The 20,331-nt window shown below is 40.2% G+C and overlaps 1 protein-coding gene and 1 non-coding gene across 7 annotated transcripts; one reads left to right on the forward strand and one right to left on the reverse strand.

The window, feature by feature from the left end:
• Window positions 1-326: 326 nt before the first annotated feature.
• NUDT13 (nudix hydrolase 13) lies at window positions 327-20,233 on the forward strand. Of its 6 annotated transcripts, none has more exons than XM_032256358.1 (9): window positions 327-355; window positions 5,742-5,833; window positions 10,745-10,884; window positions 12,968-13,102; window positions 14,738-14,844; window positions 15,642-15,767; window positions 15,919-16,030; window positions 17,206-17,360; window positions 19,117-20,233. In XM_032256358.1, the coding sequence occupies exons 2-9, from the start codon at window positions 5,751-5,753 to the stop codon at window positions 19,315-19,317; spliced, it is 1,059 nt and encodes a 352-aa protein (XP_032112249.1). In that variant the 5' UTR covers window positions 327-355; window positions 5,742-5,750; the 3' UTR covers window positions 19,318-20,233. The 6 variants fall into 6 exon arrangements, 5 of the variants coding, with proteins under 5 accessions (XP_032112249.1, XP_032112246.1, XP_032112251.1 ...); XR_004262186.1 differs by lacking the exon at window positions 327-355 and adding an exon at window positions 1,749-1,874 and having other exon boundaries at window positions 17,169-17,360; XM_032256355.1 differs by lacking the exon at window positions 327-355 and adding an exon at window positions 1,749-1,874.
• LOC116535462 lies at window positions 16,615-16,743 on the reverse strand. Its single transcript, XR_004262210.1, has one exon. It is a non-coding gene; the product is annotated as a small nucleolar RNA SNORA11 (small nucleolar RNA).
• Window positions 20,234-20,331: the final 98 nt, after the last annotated feature.

Below are 20,331 nucleotides of genomic sequence, written 5' to 3' on the forward strand. Positions count from 1 at the left end.
GAGCTATTTTTATTATTATAGCTATTTTGTTATTATTATTAACAATTACTACATAAAACAGTTATTTTGACTTTTTAAATTATTAGTGCCCCAATTTCCCCCTAAGCATGATTCTCCATCTCCTTAGAATCCGTTGACTTTATATATTGTTTCCCTACAATTTTCTGTGTCTTCCTTAAGGATAATGAACCAATCTGGTTTTTTGTTTTGTTTTGTTTTTTTGTTTTTTTTGAGGCTATGTCTCACTCTGTCACCCAGGCTGCAGTGCAGTGGTGTAATCTCAGCTCACTGTAACATCTGCTTCTGGGGTTGAGCGATTCTTATGCCTTAGCCTCCCGAGTAGCTGGGACTACAGGTATACGACACCACACCTGCCTTAATTTTTGTATTTTTAGTAGAGACGGAGTTTCACCATGTTGGCCAGGTGGGTCTCAAACTCCTGACCTCAAACAATGTGCCTGCCTTGGCCTCCCAAAGTGCTGGTATTACAGGTGTGAGTCACCGTGTCCAGCCTACTCTGATCTTATTTCTGACCACCATGCTCTTTCCTAGCCTTTCCTCAAATGTGCAAGGCACACTCCCACGCCAGGACCTTTGCCTATTGCTCTGTCTACAAATCTCTTCCCATAGATATAAACTTGGTTTCTTCATCACCTTCTTCAGTGTCTTTGTTTAAATATTATCTTAACAATGAGGCTGACTATCCTATATACAATAGCAAACTAATCCCTCTATTTATCTCAATTTTTCTTTCTAAGCTTTATAACCACATGACACATTGCATATTTACTTGTTTGTTTTCCCGTTTTAGAATGTAAGTTACATGAGGACAGAGATTTTCTTTTGTTTGCTGCTGTATCCTACTCCTATAACAGTCCCAGGTGCATTGGGTACTCATTAAATATAGGTTGAATGAGTGGACTTCAAAAGTATCTTCTCTTGGCTGGGCATGGTGGCTCACACCTGTAATCCCACCATTTTGGGAGGCCGAGGCAAGTGGATCACTTGAGATCAGAAGTTCAAGACAGCCTGGCCAACATGGTGAAACCCGGCTCTACTAAAAATACAAAATTAGCCAGATGTGGTGGTGCATGCCTGTAATCCCAGCTACTCATGAGGCTGAGGCAGGAGAACTGCTTGAACCCCAGAGGAGGAGTTTTCAGTGAGCCAAGATTGTGCCACTGCCCTCCAGCCTGAGTGACAGTGACTCCATCTCAAAAAAAAAAAAAAAAAAAAGTGTCTTATAGGGAAGTAACTTTAGTAGTACAACGAGAAGAGAACAGCACCAAAGTATTTCTGTTGGGAGACTGCTTCCAGTCAAACGGAATGCTCTTCCTCTGGCCAAGAAATGAATCCTACCATAAGCTCAAACAAATCTATACAGATTCCTATCCTTTTAAATTGGAAGAATTCCATGAAATTTTAGAGCTAGTTCTAAAGTGTGCAGACAGAGAGATAACTAGAGATATAGAAAGGCTGAAAGGTATCTGATTCCCACCCCTACTTCATCTCAACCCCAGCCTCATTATGCCTTCTGTGTTATGAGGGTGAGTTTAATGACTTTATCTTTTTTAATTAAAAAATGGATCTAATACTATCCACTTTCTCCAAGGATACAGTACTTCTCTTGGTAATAAGATCTTAGAGGATCATGCTTTTGACAATCATGGTTAACTTGCAATTCGAGAACACAGCAGCGTGCCTGGGAACTGAACTACAATTCCCAGAGTGCATCTCTAAGAGGATTCTGGGAAGTGTGGCAGAAGCAGCAATGATCTCTCCGGGGAAAGGAAGCCATTGAATGTGTACCTTTGGAGTTTCCTTCTTCCTGCTGATTCCTGAGGACTAGGAAGGTGCCCCGAAAATAATTCAGAGTAAGTACGGTGAAACAGAAACCTGCTCAGTTTCTAAGTGCAGGAAGGCATGCCTTCACGGGGAGGCATGATCAGAACTTGAAAAAAGGTCTTGGTAACGGCATTTTACCATTTTTGTTTAATCTCTTCCTCGTTGCAGAAACCAGGGATATGACCATAGTTTTGCCTAACAACTGTGGAGCTATCTCAGTAACCACAACTAATAATTTTCTGATAACTTTTTTGGAGACTCATTTAAAAATGGAACTTGCTAACTTTTCACATTGTGCCTAAAAATTTATTTATTTATTTTTGAGACAGGGTGTCGCTCTGTCGCTCTGGCTTGTAGTACAGTGGCACGATCTCGGCTCACTGCAACATTTGCCTCCTGGGTTCAACTGATTCTCATGCCTCAGCCTCCTGAACAGCTGGGATTACAGGTGCCTGCCATGACACTCGGCAAATTTTTGTATTTTTGTTGTTGTTGTTAATTCTTGTATTTTTAGTACAGACGGATTTCACCATGTTGGTCAGTCTGGTCTGGAACTCCTGGCCTCAAGCGATCTGCCCACCTCGACCTCCCAAAGTGCTGGGATTACAGGCGTAAGCCTGTGTCGAGCCTGTGTCTTAATTTTTGAGTTAAGGGAGGAAAAATTATTTTTTAGAAAGCAAACTGTAAAGCAGGTCAGTGAGACCTTCAAAGCTGTATTCCTGTGGTTCCTCAGTTTTCCATATTTCCCCATCCCAAGGAGGTCCACAGTGATAGAGAAATGGACTCTCAAAACAGCTCTCTTAAATACTAGGGAACCTAGCCTCTTCTCAGTGGAAGTAACCACAAGATTCAAGATGCACTTTTTGTCATGCTGTAGTGCTTTATAAATTAATCTTTCTTCTGGAAAGATGAACAAGATGAGAGACATGTGAGAATCATTTGTCACGGAGGGGGAGTTCAGAGAAAAAATGTTAAAGCACCTTGCCTCATCATTTAATAGTTGGGGAAGAGTGCTATTACCTTTCATCTCTTTGAAATATGGGACTTTTAAAAGCATAAATAGCTCTGTGACGATCAAGTCATGAGTCAGCAGGCCATGATAATCTACAACTGGCTAAGGTTAATTTAGTAGCAGAGACTAGGCAAAACATCAAGCAGCAGTTCCCAGGGTCCAAGAAACTCACCAAATGAATTCCTTTGGCTCAAGGAATAAGGTGAGGTGTTTTTGGGAACTGTGGCATGGAGGTAACTTAATTAAGCAGTTTGTCTCAGGAACTACTATTTTATAGGCTTTTCTGTCTTAAAAGCAAGAAGTATACATTTTTTTTTTTTTTTTTTTAGTACAGAAAAATGAATAAAGTAAAAATTACAGGCACATTTTTCAATCTTTATCTTCACCCCACTCCCTCAAATTAGTCGATCCTAACAGTTTGGTATGTATACTTCTAGTCATTTGAAAAATATAAATAAATATATATAATTTATGTGTATTAGTATGTAAGTGTCTGTGTCCTTTTTTTTTTTTTTTTGGGTTGAGTCTCACTCTGTCACCAGGCTGGAGTGCAATTGTGCGATCTTGGCTGACTGCAACTTCTGCCTCTCAGGTTCAAGCCATTCTCCTGTCTCAGCCTCCTGAGTAGCTGGACTACAGGTGTGGGCCACCATACCTGGCTAATTTTTGTATTTTTAGTAGAGATGGGGTTTCACCATGTTGGCCAGGATGGTCTCAATCTCTTGACCTCGTGATCCACCTGCCTCGGCCTCCCAAAGTGCTGGGATTACAGGCGTGAGCCACTTCACCCAGCCATTTCTTTATAAACTAATTAGTTCATGTTAACCATTACTTTTTTTTTCTCCAGCTTTATTAAGGTATAATTAACCAAACAATGTCTATATTTATAGTTTACAACATGATGTTTTGATACAGGTATACATTGTGAAATGATCAAATCTAGCAAATTAGTATATCCATTACCTCACCTATTTATTTTTTTGTGGTGAGAACAGTTAATATCTACTTTCTTAGTAATTTCCAAGTATATAATACATTATGAACTATGTTACCATACAGCACAGTAGCTATCCAGAATTTATTTATCCTAACTGAAACTTTGTACACTTTGACCAACATCTCCTCCGATTTCCTCCTTGCTTTTTTTGTTTACTTAATAATATATTCTAAGTATCTCTCCCTGTTACTATATATTTTTTTTCACTGTTATATTATTTTCCATTTGTTCTTAAGTCCCATACTAATCCATCTTATCATAATTTTCAGTTAACATTCTTGTACTATCCTTTCCGTCCTAGGGTAAATTCCTAAACATGGAATTTTGAAAGTAAAAGGGAGGCTTAATATTTGACACTTTAATAGATATTTCCAAATCAACCTGTAAAAAATCAAACCAGTTTACATTCTGAGTGGTGTATGAGCCAGAAATAATGACTTTAAATACATTTCTTCTAGTATATCATACTAGTTTTGAGGTTATTAAAGTAGGAATAATACTTTTAATAGCCTCCTAGAGTGCTTTGCCACCCACATATCACATACTGCCTTCTGTGAAAGCTGGCTATATATTTGTTTTCTCTCTCCTGCTAGAGTTCCTTGAGGGCAGGGATTTTCATTCTTTACATTTTTGTGTTCTTTAGGGGACCGTGAATAAAGTCAGTACTCAATAAATACTTTGCTGAATGTCATTTGCTAAATATATTTTACCCATGGCTAGGACATAGATTGTAGCCAAAACTGTCCAAGGATTCGTCATCAGTGACTCATGATTATGCAATCAAGAAGTAGGACTAGCCGGGCGCGGTGGCTCACGCCTGTAATCCCAGCACTTTGGGAGGCCGAGGCGGTTGGATCACGAGGTCAAGAGATCGAGACCATTCTGGTCAACATGGTGAAACCCCGTCTCTACTGAAAATACAAAAAATTAGCTGGGCATGGTGGTGCGTGCCTGTAATCCCAGCTACTCAGGAAGCTGAGGCAGGAGAATTGCCTGAACCCAGGAGGCGGAGGTTGCAGTGAGCCGAGATTGCACTCCAGCCTGGGTAACATGAGTGAAACTCCATCTCAAAAAAAAAAAAAAAAAAGAAGTAGGACTAAACTTTACATGTTCCTTGGTCATTTAGTGTCAAAGCTTGCTGTCCTGAGGCACTGTAAAAGGGTGGTTGGTTATTTAACTGTACTGAATTCTTGACTTTTTTTTTTTTTTAATCGCCAATGTGAAAGGTACTTTTCATGGGGAATAAAATACTGATATATAATTTAAAGGGACCATCTCTGCCAGAATGGATTCTTCAGTTACAGATTTTTTTTCTTTCCCAATGAGCTACAAAAAAATAGAAAATATCTTGGATCCATGTGAATTTGCATAGTTGCCTTCTGAAAAAATTTCCTAATGCTGTGACTTTTATATATATATATATTTTTTTTTTTTTAATTTTACTTTAAGTTCTGGGGTACATGTGCAGATCTTGCAGGACTGATGCATAGGTACACACGTGCCATAGTGGTTTGCTGTCTCCATCCCCCAATCACCTACATCTGGTATTTCTCCCAATGTTATCCCTCCCCAACCTCCCCACCCCCACTGTCCCTCCTCTAACCCTCCACCCCCCAACATTATATATTCTTAGCTACAGGATTCCTTCTACTTCATTCTTATTCTATGTAGGTAGAACAGGTTTCAGCTTTTTAGATTATGAAAGAAGTACTGAAATGATGAGATCCCATACTTACTTAAGGGTAGAAATACAATTTAGAAACAAGATCACCTGACTCCTGTTGAACTTGTCTTTCCCATCCTGGCTTAAAATATAACTCTTCTGGCAATTCATTACTTTAAATTTCATATTATGACCTTTTTTTAAACTCCTTTTTTTTTCCTAAGGATCTGACGATGTCCCTGTATTGTGGAATAGCTTTCAAGAGAAAATTTTTTTGGTGCTATAGGCTGCTGTCAACCTATGTTACTAAGACACGGTGAGTTTTGACCAACCTGAGCTCTGATTATTCTGTTTGGCCCATTAAATTATTGTGATATTATAATTATAATTATATATATATATATAATTAGGTTTATGATTATTATATACATCATTTTATATATATATATATATATATTCTTCCATGATTCCTGGCTCATAACTCCCATGGCCCTTATTACAGTCTTTTGTTATAATGTGGGACACTTTAGACCTCAGGGGCAGGCCTCCGGAAACAAAATCTCTTTTACCTTCTCTTGTCCTCCTTTTACCTGCCCGTGGCAGGGCTCTAATCTGACTGCGGGTCCAAAGACCCTCATTCCACAGGGGGTCATGCCCCATACTCTGGAGGAAGGAAGGCTGCACAGAGAGGCCAAGAAGAACCTGAACAGACAGGCCTTGCTGGGTTTCCTGTCAGTCTATTAGTATGAACTCATAACCATTTTGTCCAATCACATTTCTACATGGTTGTCAATCATGCCTTTTTAATGAAGCTTCCAGAAAACCCCAAAAGGACAGGGTTCAGAGAGCTTCTGGATAGCTGAACACGTAGAGATTCCTGGAGGGTGGCACACCCAGGGAGGCATGGAAGCTCTGCACCCTCCCCCCACATATCTGACCCAAATGCATCTCTTCATTTGTGTCCTTTGTAATATCCTTTATAATAAACCAGTAAACATTAAAAAAATTATTTTATTTTTTTAGAGAGGGAGTCTCACTCTGTCACTCAGGCTGAAGTGCAGTGGTATAATCTTGGCTTACTGCAGCCTTGATCTCCTGGGCTCAAGTGATCCTCCCACCTCAGACCCCCAAGTAGCTGGGACTATAGGCACATGGCACCATGCCTGGCTAATTTTTGTGTTTTTGTGTAGAGACAGGCTTTTGCCATTGTTGCCCAGGCTGGTCTGATCTCCTGAGCTCAGGCAATCCACCTGCCTTGGCCTCCCAAAGTGTTGGGATTACAGGCGTAAGCCACCATACCCAGCTGAAAAATTTTAAACAAACTGAATATCCAATAATATCTAAAATATCTCACACACTTGAATATAAGTTCCATTAAGATCAGACTTTGTCTTTCCACTGTGGTATACCTACTTCATAAAACAATGCCTGGCAGACTGTAGGCACTAAAGTGTTGTTGAATGAATGAACAGTAAGAGAGAAATTAAGTAAATTAAGGCACTATAATAGAATAATAAACATATTAAAACTATATTGTTCTATACCTGTTACTTCAGATGAAAAAAACTGTATCGAATAATATTTCATGACGTTTCCCGTTAATAAGGTAGATAACTCAACCCCCTCCCCCCAAGAACTAAACTTCAGCGAAAGGTAGAGTTGAAAAAAAAAATCTACAATAGCATATGAAGATGATAAAGACTTTTTTGTCTCAACCTGGAGAAATTTGAAATCTGTGAATTTGAAATCACTAGCCTGCTTTCATACAGTTTTGAGGGTTAAATTTATACCACCTGTGTGGTATGGTACTAGAACCCTTAACCTAAGAAATAATAATAATTTTTTATTTTATTTTATTTCATTTTTGAGACAGGATCTTGCTCTGTCATCCAGGCTGGAATGCAGTGGTGTGATCATAGCTCAATGCAGCCTCAACCTCCCAGGCTGAAGCAATTCCCCACCAAGTAGCTGGGATCACATGCCTAGCTACTTGTGCACCACCATGCCTGGCTAATTTTTTTTTTATTTATTTGTTTCTAAAGATAGGGTCTTGCTATGTTGCCCAGGCTGGTCTCAAACTCCTGGGCTCAAGCAGTCCTCCTGCCTCTACCTCCCAAAGTGCTGGGATTATAGGCGTGAGCCACCATGCCCAGCCTAAGAAATGAATTTAAGTAGTGATCTTGGACTGAAAATACCCCTGGGGCACCATGTAAATACAAATATAAAACTTTGTATAGGAAGTATATACTCACAACCAGTGATTCCTACATATAAAGCCCTGCCAAGCATGAGTGCCCAGTCAAAAATTTAGAGGCACATAAAGGCTGGGTGCAGTGGCTCACGCCTGTAATCCCAATACTTTGGGAGGCCAAGGCAGGCAGATCACTTGAGGTCAGGAGTTCAAGACCAGCCTGGCCAACAGCGTGAAACCCTGTCTCTACTAAAAATACAAAAATTAGCCAGGCATGGTGATGTGCACCTGTAGTCTCAGCTACTCAGGAGGCTGAGGTGGGGCAGTCACTTGAACCTGGGAGGTGGAGTTTGCATTGAGCTGAGATCATGCCACTGCACTCCAGCCTGATAGAGTGTCTCAAAGAAAAACAAAAATTAGAGGCACATACACATATAATCCTACATGAACAGGTGTAACAAACAACAAAATTGTGATACTTGTTTCAGATATTGTTGGACATTTAGGTCACTTGCACTCGTTAAACAGACTGCAAGAATAATAACAAAATTATTGAATAGAGTCTAAAAGTTAAGTATGTTAAAGTGATTAAATAAATATATTTAAGAATGAATAAAAATAATGAGGCTGGGTGGGGTGGCTCACGCCTGTAATCCCAGCACTTTGGGAGGCTGAGATCGGTGGATCACCTGAGGTCAGGAGTTCGAGACCAGCTTGGCCAACACGGTGAAACCCCGTCTCTACTAAAAATACAAAAATTAGCCCGGCATGATGGCGGATGCCTGTAATCTCAGTTACCTGGGAGGCTGAGGCAGGAGAATCACTTGAACCCAGGAGGCAGAAGTTGCAGTGAGCTGAGATCGTGCACTCCGGCCTGGACAAGAGCGAAACTCCATCTTGGGAAAAAAAAAGAGAGAGAGAGAGAGAGAAAAGAATAAAAGTCGATCAATAAAGAATACGATGTGAAAATGTTTCCATATGTTTAAGAAAAAAGGCTACAAATTAGTAGATTTGATGGATTCTAACTATAATTATATATGTATTGATGTATAATATTAATTGTTTAGAAAATTCCAAAGTGTAAACAGCGCTATCATCCCTGAGTAGTGGGATTTTGATGATTATCTTTTCAAAAAATTGACAACTGTATATTCTGATTATTAAAGAATAACTTTTTTACTGTTAAGAAATAAGTGTTTTAAAATAATCTAAATATTTTCAGCTTTGATAATCTTAGCAATTTCCATGCTATTATAACTGAAAAAAGAAAATGAATTTTTAAAAATAAGAGTTCCCGATCCAGAGGAGTGTAAGGAACTTTTGGATGTCAATTCCAGTTCCAGTGAGGCCCTGGGTCTAAGACCTTAACCTGGGTGTTTTTGTGGGTGTTTTGCTTTTTAGGGTCATTAGGGCAAGTACAGGTTGTACCACTCTTTCTGTGCTTTTACGAAGGCAGCAGTGTTTGTTCTATTGTTTATATTTGGTAACTTCTGAGTGGCACATGTCTCTCTTTGACATACATTGAGTCTCTGCCCCAGGAGGCTACTGTCACTCATAATAAGTTTAAAAATATCATGAGTCTTAAAAGATCAGGTTTCTTTTGTCTTCGATTTATAAAGAGCTCACTGTAACCCCTCTTGTCATACTGTCAGAATAGGTTCTGAGAGATACCACTGGAGTGCATTTGTCTTTTTGCTTTTTATTTTCATGCGGAGCCAACTTTGCCTACCAGTATTACGAGAGTTCCCAGATCCCACAGGAAATATCTGCAAACTGTTTTTCCCACTTGACAAAAGCAGCCAGTTTTTACCTGAGAGTCTGTTTTAGGGCTTGGGACAGGCAAAAATGGTTAACCCTAAAGTCCCAGGCGAATCTGCATTCTGTCCCTGCTGATCACAAGGGAGAGACTCAGCCCACCCTTAATGAAGGTCCTGGAAAAGTCTAGTACTTACCTCATTACTATTGCCTCTTTTTGAGAAATGAAGATTAGGAGGATGTTCCCTTTTTCCACATTTTCATTTTGGCTACTAAAAATACTATGGCTTGGTGCAGTGGCATATGTCTGTAATCCCAGCACTTTGGGAAGCCGAGGGCCGATCACTTGAGGTCAGGAGTTCGAGACCAACCTGGCCAACATGATGAAACCCCATCTCTACTAAAATACAAAAATGAGCTGGGCATGGTAGAGCATGCCTGTAATCCCAGCGACTCGGGAAGCTGAGGCATGAGAATTGCCTGAACCTGGGAGTCGGAAGTGCCACTGCACTACAGTCTGAGTGACAGAGAAAGACTCCATCTCAAAAAAAAAAAAAAAGAAAAGAAAAGAAAATGAAAATACTATCCTTATTAAATAGGTTAAGAATTATAGTTTCATCAATGCCCCCATTGATAGTGATAAGGAGCTAATGGTATCTACTTTGGGATCTAGGTGTTTGAAGTAAGGGTATGTTGAAGGTAAAATTTATTCTTTATCTTTCCTAGATTGAATGAGGGTCACTGAAGATAGTATTTGCTCTTTGCTGTGTAAAAGTCTGTTCCCATCTCTAGGTATTTTGTGGTTGATGTTTTATCACTGTACTTGTTTTCCTTTCACTCCACTGCATGTAAATTTCTGCCTCACAGTGTAATATTGGCAGAGCACCTTGAAGTTCAATTCAGTAAATATTTATTACCCTTGAAGTTCAATTCAATAAATATTTATTCAATCGAGCCATTTGATATGCTAACTACAGAGATACACAGCTGGGTAAAGCATACCTTCCCCTTAAGGTAATCATAGTCTCTCAGAGGAGACAGACAAATGAACAAATAAACCAATATTGCAACCAGAGAAGTATGGGCGAGGTACGCAGTAAGACAAAGGAGGGAGTGATTACCTATAGCCACCGCAAATCCTTTTTGGAGCAAATTAGGTTGCAAATAAATAAAGGGAAATAACCATGCTAGGAGAGGGATGCAGCAGCATTCTCAAAGATGAATGCTATACATGTAAACTAAGTGTGGTTTTGTAATGGTTTGATTATTTCCCAAATACAGGTATTTATTTGAACTGAAGGAAGACGATGATGCATGTAAAAAAGCCCACCAAACAGGAGCATTTTACCTCTTTCATGGTCTGGCTCCTCTGCTTCAGACTTCAGCACATCAATACATGGCCACCCAGCATAGCCTATTAGGTAAGTCCAGAGTGGACCAGTGGAACTGACCAGCCTGTGTCCACTAAGCAGAATGCACTCCATAATGAATTCTAAGAAAGATCCTTGCCGGGCGCGGTGGCTCACGCCTGTAATCCCAGCACTTTGGGAGGCCGAGGCGGGTGGATCACGAGGTCAAGAGATCGAGACCATCCTGGTCAACATGGTGAAACCCCGTCTCTACTAAAACTAAAAAAAAATCAGCTGGGCATGGTGGCGCGTGCCTGTAATCCCAGCTACTCAGGAGGCTGAGGCAGGAGAATTGCCTGAACCCAGGAGGCGGAGGTTGCGGTGAGCCGAGATCGCGCCATTGCACTCCAGCCTGGGTAACAAGAGCGAAACTCCGTCTCAAAAATAAATAAATAAATAAATAAAGATCCTTGAACTTTGGAGTCTAGATTTTTCAAAAAGCTTTTGAGTCTCATGCTTGTATAATTGCTTCTGCCAACTAATAATTTATTGTATGAACTCTAGTTGTCCAGTCAAATATTATTTGGTGATAAAATGAACCACTAATGCCTTAAACCAGAGGTTGGCAAGACTGCTGTCCAAATTGTACCTGCTGCCTGTTTCATAAGTTAATTTTTATTGGAACATAGCCATACTCATTCATTGACATATTGTCTATGGCTGCTTTTACACTACAATGCAGAGTTGTGACAGAGACCATATGACTCACAAAGTCTAAAATATTTAGTATTTCTTTCCAGAAAAACTTTGCCAATCTTTGCCTTAGAGCAGTGAATTCCAGCCTTCATGGAGGTATACACTGTTATGCTAATTAAGACTTATAACTTCACTTTTACTAGAAGGGTCAAGATTAAAAGTGAATTAAAATGAATTTTCCTTTAGAACTCTTTTAGCATATATAACTAAAGATGTCTTAGCCACTGAGATTTGTTATTCAAAATTCAAACTTTGACTGGGTTGGGTGGCTCATACCTATAACCCCAGCACTTTGAGAGGCTGAGGTGGGAGGACTGCTTGAGCCCAGGAGTTCAAAACCAGCCTGGGCAACATAATGAGACCCCATCTCTACTCAAAAACAAAAAATCAGTCGAGCGTGGTGGAGTCTCAAAAGCAGAAAACAAAATGTGAACTTTCAGTTTTATATGAGTCACTATATACTGACTAACTTCTGTATTGCCACTGAATTTCCTCCATAGATCGGGTGTTGGAATACTTGGATAGGTAGTTTCTAGCAGTGCAGAAGAATCTGAGGACTCCATCAGAAGGCACTAAACATTATTTAGAGATTTAGCAATGTTAATATTGTATTATGGTTTTTTATACGTTATGTTGTTTTATGAACAAATAAATATGAGTCCTTCATAAACAAGTGTATAGGATTTCTCCCTACACAGCACTCATTTCTTAGAGATTGGCATCTCAGATGAGTATTCTACTGTACTTTGGTCCACAAAAGTAGCACATTCTGGAGGTTAATTATAGAACTGGATTGATCTGTACCTTTTTATTTCTTTTTGAGACAGGGTCTCTATTGCTCATACTAAAGTACAGAGGTGCAATCATAGTCCTCTGCAGCCTTGAACTCCTGGGCTCATGAGATCCTCCCAAGTAGTGGGACTATAGGTGTTCACTTCACTGTACCCAGCTGATTTTATTTTTTATAGAGACAGGATCTTGCTCTGTTGCCCAGGCTGGTCTCAAACTCCTGGCCTCAAGTGATACTCCCTGCCCCCACCCTTGGTCTCTACCATTTTAAGCGTAATACTTATTATTTTTTTTCAATGCCTTAATAAGTTAACTATCATGCATCTTACTAACTAGAGGATATTTTCCTTTCATGATACAGTCATAGAGTAATACAATGTTATACAAGAATTCCTTCTTTGGTCTAAAGTCCTCAGATTGCAAATGAGAAAACAGGTCTGGAGAGGTTAAATGGTTAGACCAAGGTTACATAGCTAATTAGCTGCAGGGCAGCAGCTGGAAGCCAAGTATACCCACTTTAAGCTGAAGTAGATGATTTTCTGTGAGTCCGATATGGCTGTAGCGATTTAACAGAAACGCCTGTATTTTGGTTTTCTCCCTTCTTTCTTAGAGTTGGAAAGGCTCTTGGGTAAATTTGGACAGGATGCACAAAGAATAGACGATTCTGTGCTGATTGGATGCTCTGAGCAGCAGAAAGCATGGTTTGCTCTGGATCTAGGCCTGGATAACTCCTCTTCCATAAGTGGTACATAACATTGTTCCTAATGGGTACTTGCCAGGGGTCTTCAGAATTTGAGATTTCACAGAATAGTAAAATTTCAAGGAAAATTTGGGAATACAAAAGGTTATCAACTTTCTGTTTTTTAAAAATGGACATTAAAAATACTGTCATCTACTATCATCATCATTTAAATGAAAATAAAGGATATTTTAATGCTTTCTAAGTTAGGTGGGGGGTACATGAATGTTTATTGTATTAGTCTCTGTACCATTATACATTTTATTCATTTAGTTAGTGAGTTTTTGAGACAGCATCTTGCTCTTTTGCCCAGGCTGGAGTGCAGTGGCACAATCACAGCTTTCTGCAGCCTTGACCTCCTGGGCTCAAGCGATCCTCCCACCTCAGCCTCCTGAGTAGCTGGAACCACAAGCATGTGCTACCATGCCCAGCTAATTTTTAATTTAATTTTTTTCAGAGAGGTGGGGGTCTCCTTATGTTGCCCAGGTGGTCTCAAACTCCTGGCACAAGCAGTCCTTCCTTTCTCCTTAGTCTCCCAGAGTGCTAAGATTATAGGTATGAGCCACCACACCTGGCCTATACATTTTGTATGCTTCAATATGCCATAAGAAATGTTAAAAAACTTATGACATCATTCTTATTTCTTTTATCGATACAGTTGAATAAAAATGTTTCCATAGAGTAGCTCTGGGTCCAGAAACCTGCAGTTGGGAACCACTTTGCTAATGGCTCACGGCTCCTGGCTCCTATCAGGCTTTCTTTCTGTCTTTAATGATCTAGATGTAAATGTAGTGATGCTGGGATGAGGTTCAGATAGGAGCCATGAGGTCCCACTTCATCTCTTTTCCAAGGATAAGCTAATGCAAATGTTCTTGTTGCCCTGAAGATCTTGAGAAATATTATATGCTAATGTTTCCCAAACTGGCCTGAATATAAGATTCACCTGGTGCTTGTTAAAACAAAAAGGAGAGATTGCTGGGCCTCATTCTATGCCAGCTGGTTTAGAATCTCCAGGTAGGGGCTTGAGAATCTTGATTTTTAATTTTACTTTATATGTTTATTTATTTATTTTGAGACACAGTCTTGCTCTGAAACCCAGGCTGGAATGCAGTGGCACGATCTCAATTCACTGCAACCTCTGCCTCTCAGGTTCAAGTGATTTTCCTGCCTCAGCCTCCCGAGTAGCTGGGATTACAGGTGCCCACCACCACACCTGGCTAATTTTTGTGTTTTTAGTGGAGACGGGGTTTCACCCTGTTGGCCAGGCTGATCTCAAACTCCTGACCTCAAGTGACTCACCTGCCTTGGCCGCCCAAAATCCTGTGCTTGGCCATTTTTAAATTTTAGAGATGGGGTCTCGCTGGAGTACCATGGCTATTCACAGGTGTGATCATAGTGCACCATATGTAGCCTGGAACTCCCAATGGCCTCAAGCCATCCTCCTGCCTCAGCCTCCTGAGTTGGTGGGACTACAGGCACATGCCACCACACCCAGCTGAGAACCTGGATATTTTTTACTTTCTCCAGTTGAATCTTATGAGGCAAGTTTGGGAAACACTGTTTTAACAGGATAGACTGGAGAGAGGCCCTGAGGCAAAGTGTGTCATTTGTTTAATTTCATTATCTTTTCTAATTTTCTAGCCTCCTTATCCAAACCTGAAATGGAGACAGAGCTCAAGGGGTCTTTCATTGAGCTGAGAAAGGCTCTCTTTCAACTCAATGCAAAGGATGCCTCCTTGCTGTCCACGGTAGATTCTGATTTCTCATTCTGTAGGAAATTTAGTAAAGCAGTATGTACGGGCAAATCCATGTGTACATACACAAGGCTAGAGTGGTTTGATTTCTTCTTTTGCTAATTATAGTCCTTTCTACAAACTGTGGCAGGACAATGTGCTGTAGGAAGATTGCTTATTCTTCCTTCTTTTGTCCTTGTTTTTGGCAGAACCACTGTCAAGGCCATTGTTTCCTAAGGACATGCAGATCTATGGCAACAGGATCTGTCAGCCACATAAACATTTTTAACAACCCACACGGCATGACATGTAAAGTATCATGTTTTCCCTATGATAAATTATTTTACATTGTTTTAATGACTTGCCCTCACAGCTTTAGATTTCACTTGCTAAAGTATTTTTATTATGCCTTTAATTTTAAAAAAAAAAACCTCTAAACATTTTTTAGTTGCAAAAAATTCCAACTTTACTAGGGAGAAGAACATTTTGGGGCGTTCAACTATACTGGAAATGTTTTCTTTTTAAGCTGGTTAGTGAATACATGAGTTTTCGTTTTATTACTTTATATACTTCATATGTTTAAAATCATAATACATTTAAAAATATACTTTCTTTTATTCAGATTTCTGATGCTAGAGGAATATGTTCAGTTAGTTTCCTTGTCTTAAAATTTAAACAGTAACCATTTAAATTACGTGAGCTGGAAAGGGATTGGCATTTCTCTGAGTTGCTCCAGATACTAGGCCCAGTGCTGTTAAAGATGAGCCCTGCATTCTCTTCAAATGAAACCAGGCCTATCTTTGTGTTCCTAGGCTCAAGCTCTTCTCCGCTGGCATGATGCTCATCAGTTCTGCAGCAGAAGTGGGCAGCCCACCAAGAAGAACCTGGCTGGCAGCAAGCGTGTGTGCCCTTCCAATAATATCATCTATTATCCACAGGTAAGCATTGCTGTAAGAGGACAGTAATCCAAGACTGTGCACTGCTCTGTCCTGGGGAAGGAAGCCTGTACAATTTCTTAATTATACATTGCTTTAGCCCATTGGCAGGCCCCAAAGTGCCAGCATCTCAATTTCCATTCCCTTTTCCTAGGTGGCTCCTGTGGTGATCACTCTGGTGTCAGATGGGACTCGATGCCTGCTTGCCCGCCAAAGCTCCTTTCCCAAGGGAATGTATTCTGCCTTGGCAGGTTTTTGTGATATAGGTAAGGAGTTTAGAGGATATAGAGGTGACATTGGAAGATATAAAGTCTTACTAGTAAGTGTTTCTCTTTCTTGTTGCTATAGTGCTTGGATTCCCAAGCACATTCTTTTCTATCATGCAAGAAAACTGCTTTCTGGCTATATATATGTATGTGTGTGTATATATATATATATTTTTTTTTTTTTTTTTCCCTTTCCTTTTTATTTGAGACAGGGTCTCATCCTGTTGCTCAGGCTGGAGTGCAGTGGCACAATCATGGCTCACTGCAGCCTCAACCCTCTGGGCTCAAGCAATCCTCCCACCTCAGCCTCCCGAATAGCTAGGACTACAGGTGCAGGCTACCATGCCTCACTAAATTTTAAAATTTTTTGTAGAGATAGGTCTCACCACGTTGGCTAGGCCAGTCTTGAACTCCTGGCTTCAAGTGATCTGCCTGCCTTGACCTCCCAAAGCATTGGGATTACAGGCGTGAGCCACACTAATATTTTTTTAAGCAAATTTTCAAACATATGAGATTGTTGAAATAATTATACAGTGAACACCCATATACCCACTACCCAGATTCTATACTTTTTTTCCCTCTTCACATGTAGAGCATTTGTTTGTAGGGAGGCCACAAGCTTCATGCCTCTCATCGCAATGACTCCAGATTCCTGTTGGGTGTGTTATAAACAGAGGAGCCATTCTTCAGGCCCCCTGCTCTGAGCACACCTCTAGATTTAATGAATTTTTACTACACTTACTTTATCACATAACTGCCCATCTATCTATTCATTAACAGATTGCAGATATTAGTATACTTCTCCCTAACTATTTCAGCATGCATAACATTAGCCAGAATTCAGTATTTATTTACAGGTGTTTTTTTTTTTCTTCAGTCTATTGGGGTCAAATTTGCAAATTGTGAAAAGTGAAATTTTATGAAAGCTGAGGGCAGTAGTCCCTCCTACTGCCATCTTACTTTGCATTATAACTAACCTAGCAGGCTTAAGCACTGTGGTTCAACATACAACTCTGGACCTGATTCTTATTGTTGGAAAGACTTGGAGTTTTAGGACCCTCCCAAGAGCATTTCATTGAAACTTTGGAGCCAGTGTTTGGAACCTTTCTCAAATAGGCTGTCTGTATCACCCTTCCAGCTACAGGGCTGTCCTGAATTAATTTGAGTGCTTGTAGGTGAAAGTGTGGAAGAGACTGTCCGTCGAGAAGTTGCAGAAGAGGTGGGACTGGAGGTGGAAAGCCTGCAGTACTGTGCATCCCAGCACTGGCCCTTTCCTAATAGCTCACTCATGATTGCTTACCATGCAACTGTGAAACCAGGGCAGACAGAAGTAAGTTATTATGTTTCCCTTATGCTGTGATTATTTCTTTTGCTTCAACCAATCTGCTCATCAGCAAGTACTTATTACGTAATTGTCTAGTCCAGCATTGTCTAAATTATATAAAGATTTGTAAAATATGATTTAAGGCTGGGCATGGTGGCTCACACCTGTAATCTCAACATTTTGGGAGGCTGATGTGGGCGGATCACTTGGGGTCAGGAGTTCAAGACTAGCCTGGCCAACATGGCAAAAACCCATCTCTACTAAAAATACAAAAATTAGCTGGGTGTGGTGGCGCATACCTGTAATCCTAGCTACTCAGGAGGCTGAGGCAGGAGAATCACTTGAACCCAGGAGGCAGAAGTTGCAGGGAGCTGAGATCACGCTACTGCACTCCAGCCTAGGCTACAGGGCAAGACTCAAAATAAAATAAATAAATATAAAATATCTCAAAAATAAATAAAATAAAATACAATTTATACCCTCAAGGAATTTGCAACCTAGTAAAGGAAGCAAATAATCTCCATTCTCTCTTGCATATATGTCAATCATGAGACAATTTCTTTTCTTTCTTTCTTTCTTTTTTTTTTTGAGACGGAGTCTCACTCTTGTTGCCCCAGGCTGGAGTGCAATGGCGCAACCTTGGCTCACTGCAACCCACCTCCCGGATTCAAGCCATTCTCCTGCCTTAGCCTCCCGAGTAGCTGGGATTACAGGCACCCACCACCATGCCTGGCTAATTTCTGTATTTTTAGTAGAGACAGGGTTTCACCATGTTGGCCAGGCTGGTCTCAAACTCCTGACCTCAGGTGATCCTCCCACCTCAGCCTCCTAAAGTGCTGAAATTAGAGGCATGAGCCACTGCGCCTGGCTAGACATTGTCTTATCTAATCCATCTTGCACTTCTGTAGCATCCCTGACAGATGGTCTTTGCCTGCCAGAGTCTGGCTATTGTATGTTTTGGTTTTTATAGAATATCTAATCTAGTTCAGCTTCCTGGGGATGAAATTTGCATTACTTTGTTTCTTGCAAAGATGATACTATACTTTTGATTATCATTAACCTTTATCCTTAAAAAAAAAAAAAAAAAAAAAAATGAGTAGCCAGGCATAGTGGCTCACACCTGTAATCCCAGCACTTTGGGAAGCTGAGGTGGATGGATCTCCTGAGGTCAGGAGTTCGAGACCAGCCTGGCCAACATGGTGAAACCCAGTCTGTACTAAAAATAGAAACAAATTAGCCAGGTGTGGTGGCAGGTGCCTGTAATCCCAGCTACCTGGAAGGCTGAGGCAGGAGAATCACTTGAACCCAGGAGGTGGAGGTTGTAGTGAGCCGAGGTGACGCCACTGCGCTTCAGCCTGGGCAACAAGAGTGAAACTGCATCTCAAAAAAAATAAAAAGTAATATTTGTATGTTGTTTTTAAATAGAAAAATTTATAAAATCAATAGAGGCACAAGGAAAAATAGGTATTATTCATAATTTACCCTCAATGTTAACCACTCTTAATATTTTAGTATTTGTACTTCCAGGATTTATTTAACATATCTTGTTTTACTACGTTAAAAATTTATTTAATTCTCACCTCTTAATTATGCCTCTTTTGCTTCTGGGCAGTATCTATAACTGACTTTTACCTAACCTGGAGATCCCAGGCATTATCTCCTAAGACTGCTTAGTTCTGGAACCATTTTCTGACCTTTGGCCATAGTATTTTAGATTTTGTAGCTCCTGACCTTACATCCTTTTCTTTCTTATGTCTTTCAGATCCAGGTGAACTTGAGAGAATTAGAGACAGCTGCCTGGTTCAGTCATCATGAGGTAGCCACAGCCCTGAAGAGAAAGGGCCCTTATACTCAGCAACAGAATGGGACTTTCCCATTTTGGCTACCCCCTAAGTTAGCCATCTCCCACCAACTAATTAAGGAGTGGGTGGAAAAACAGACCTCTTCTTCCCTGCCTGCTTAGGCCAGATCAAGTCACTTAGATCTTAGATCTCTCCTTGGTATTCCTGAGGGACAAACTAGAGATCAGTTGACAAAGGAGAAGTGACAAAAGACTAGCTGCAGAAGGACCTCAGAAGGGCAGAGCAGAGGGTGAGCCTCCAGTAAGACACCTCTATCATCAGTGTTAATGGAAGAAATTCCTACTAATGGGCAATCCAAAAAGCCAGTGTGAGAAGAAAACTGATGAGCCGTCAACTGTCAAAATCAGGGTGAAGAGGGAAGCATTAGTTTGAATGTAGGCCCTTGTTCCAAGGCCTTGGAAGCAAACATCTTCTGGCATATGGCTTGTTAATGCTGTGTTTACACTAACTGCCAAAATGTGCCTGTTGTAAATTTGGTTAAAACTTTTATCTAAGTATTGAAAATATATTGCAAGTTTCAAGTCATTACTGAGTTACTTGTTACCCTTGCAGAATTAAGAAAAATAGCACAGTATAACATTTTAAAATTCATGTACAAGTACATTCTTGTACATGGTAGTTAAATAAAAGTCATAATTAAGTCATTATTACTCAGAGTACTTTACAATAAATCAGATGCCATGAGGCCCTGTTGAGGTGGTAGAATCCTAATGGGACTCCAGACAGTAAGTCTTTTTTTTCTGTTTTCAGCTCTGTTACATAATCATTTGTGACCCAGGGAAACACTATCACTTTGCCATGCCTGTTTTCCTAAATGTAAAACAGTTGCTGGCATTTGCACATCCACGAAGTGTTAACAAAGGGATTAGTGGAGATAAACAGATGCCAAACCTGACCTATTTCTTAAGCTTTATGGAATAAACTAAATTTAGGATTTCTCATTATTGATATATGATGCCATAAGGGAGAAGAGTTTATTTGGGGAAAATAAAATAAATGTCCACAACTTTATTCTGATGTCTTTTTATGTCCAATGGATTGAGAAAATTTTACAAGGTGAGAATTTGGGGGTAGGGGAGAGGATCCCTATTGGTGACGATTAAACATTTAAGACC

This window comes from Sapajus apella, unplaced genomic scaffold (assembly GCF_009761245.1).
Source record: "Sapajus apella isolate SASKATOON/1434 unplaced genomic scaffold, GSC_monkey_1.0 scaffold94, whole genome shotgun sequence".
Classification (NCBI taxonomy): domain Eukaryota; kingdom Metazoa; phylum Chordata; class Mammalia; order Primates; family Cebidae; genus Sapajus; species Sapajus apella.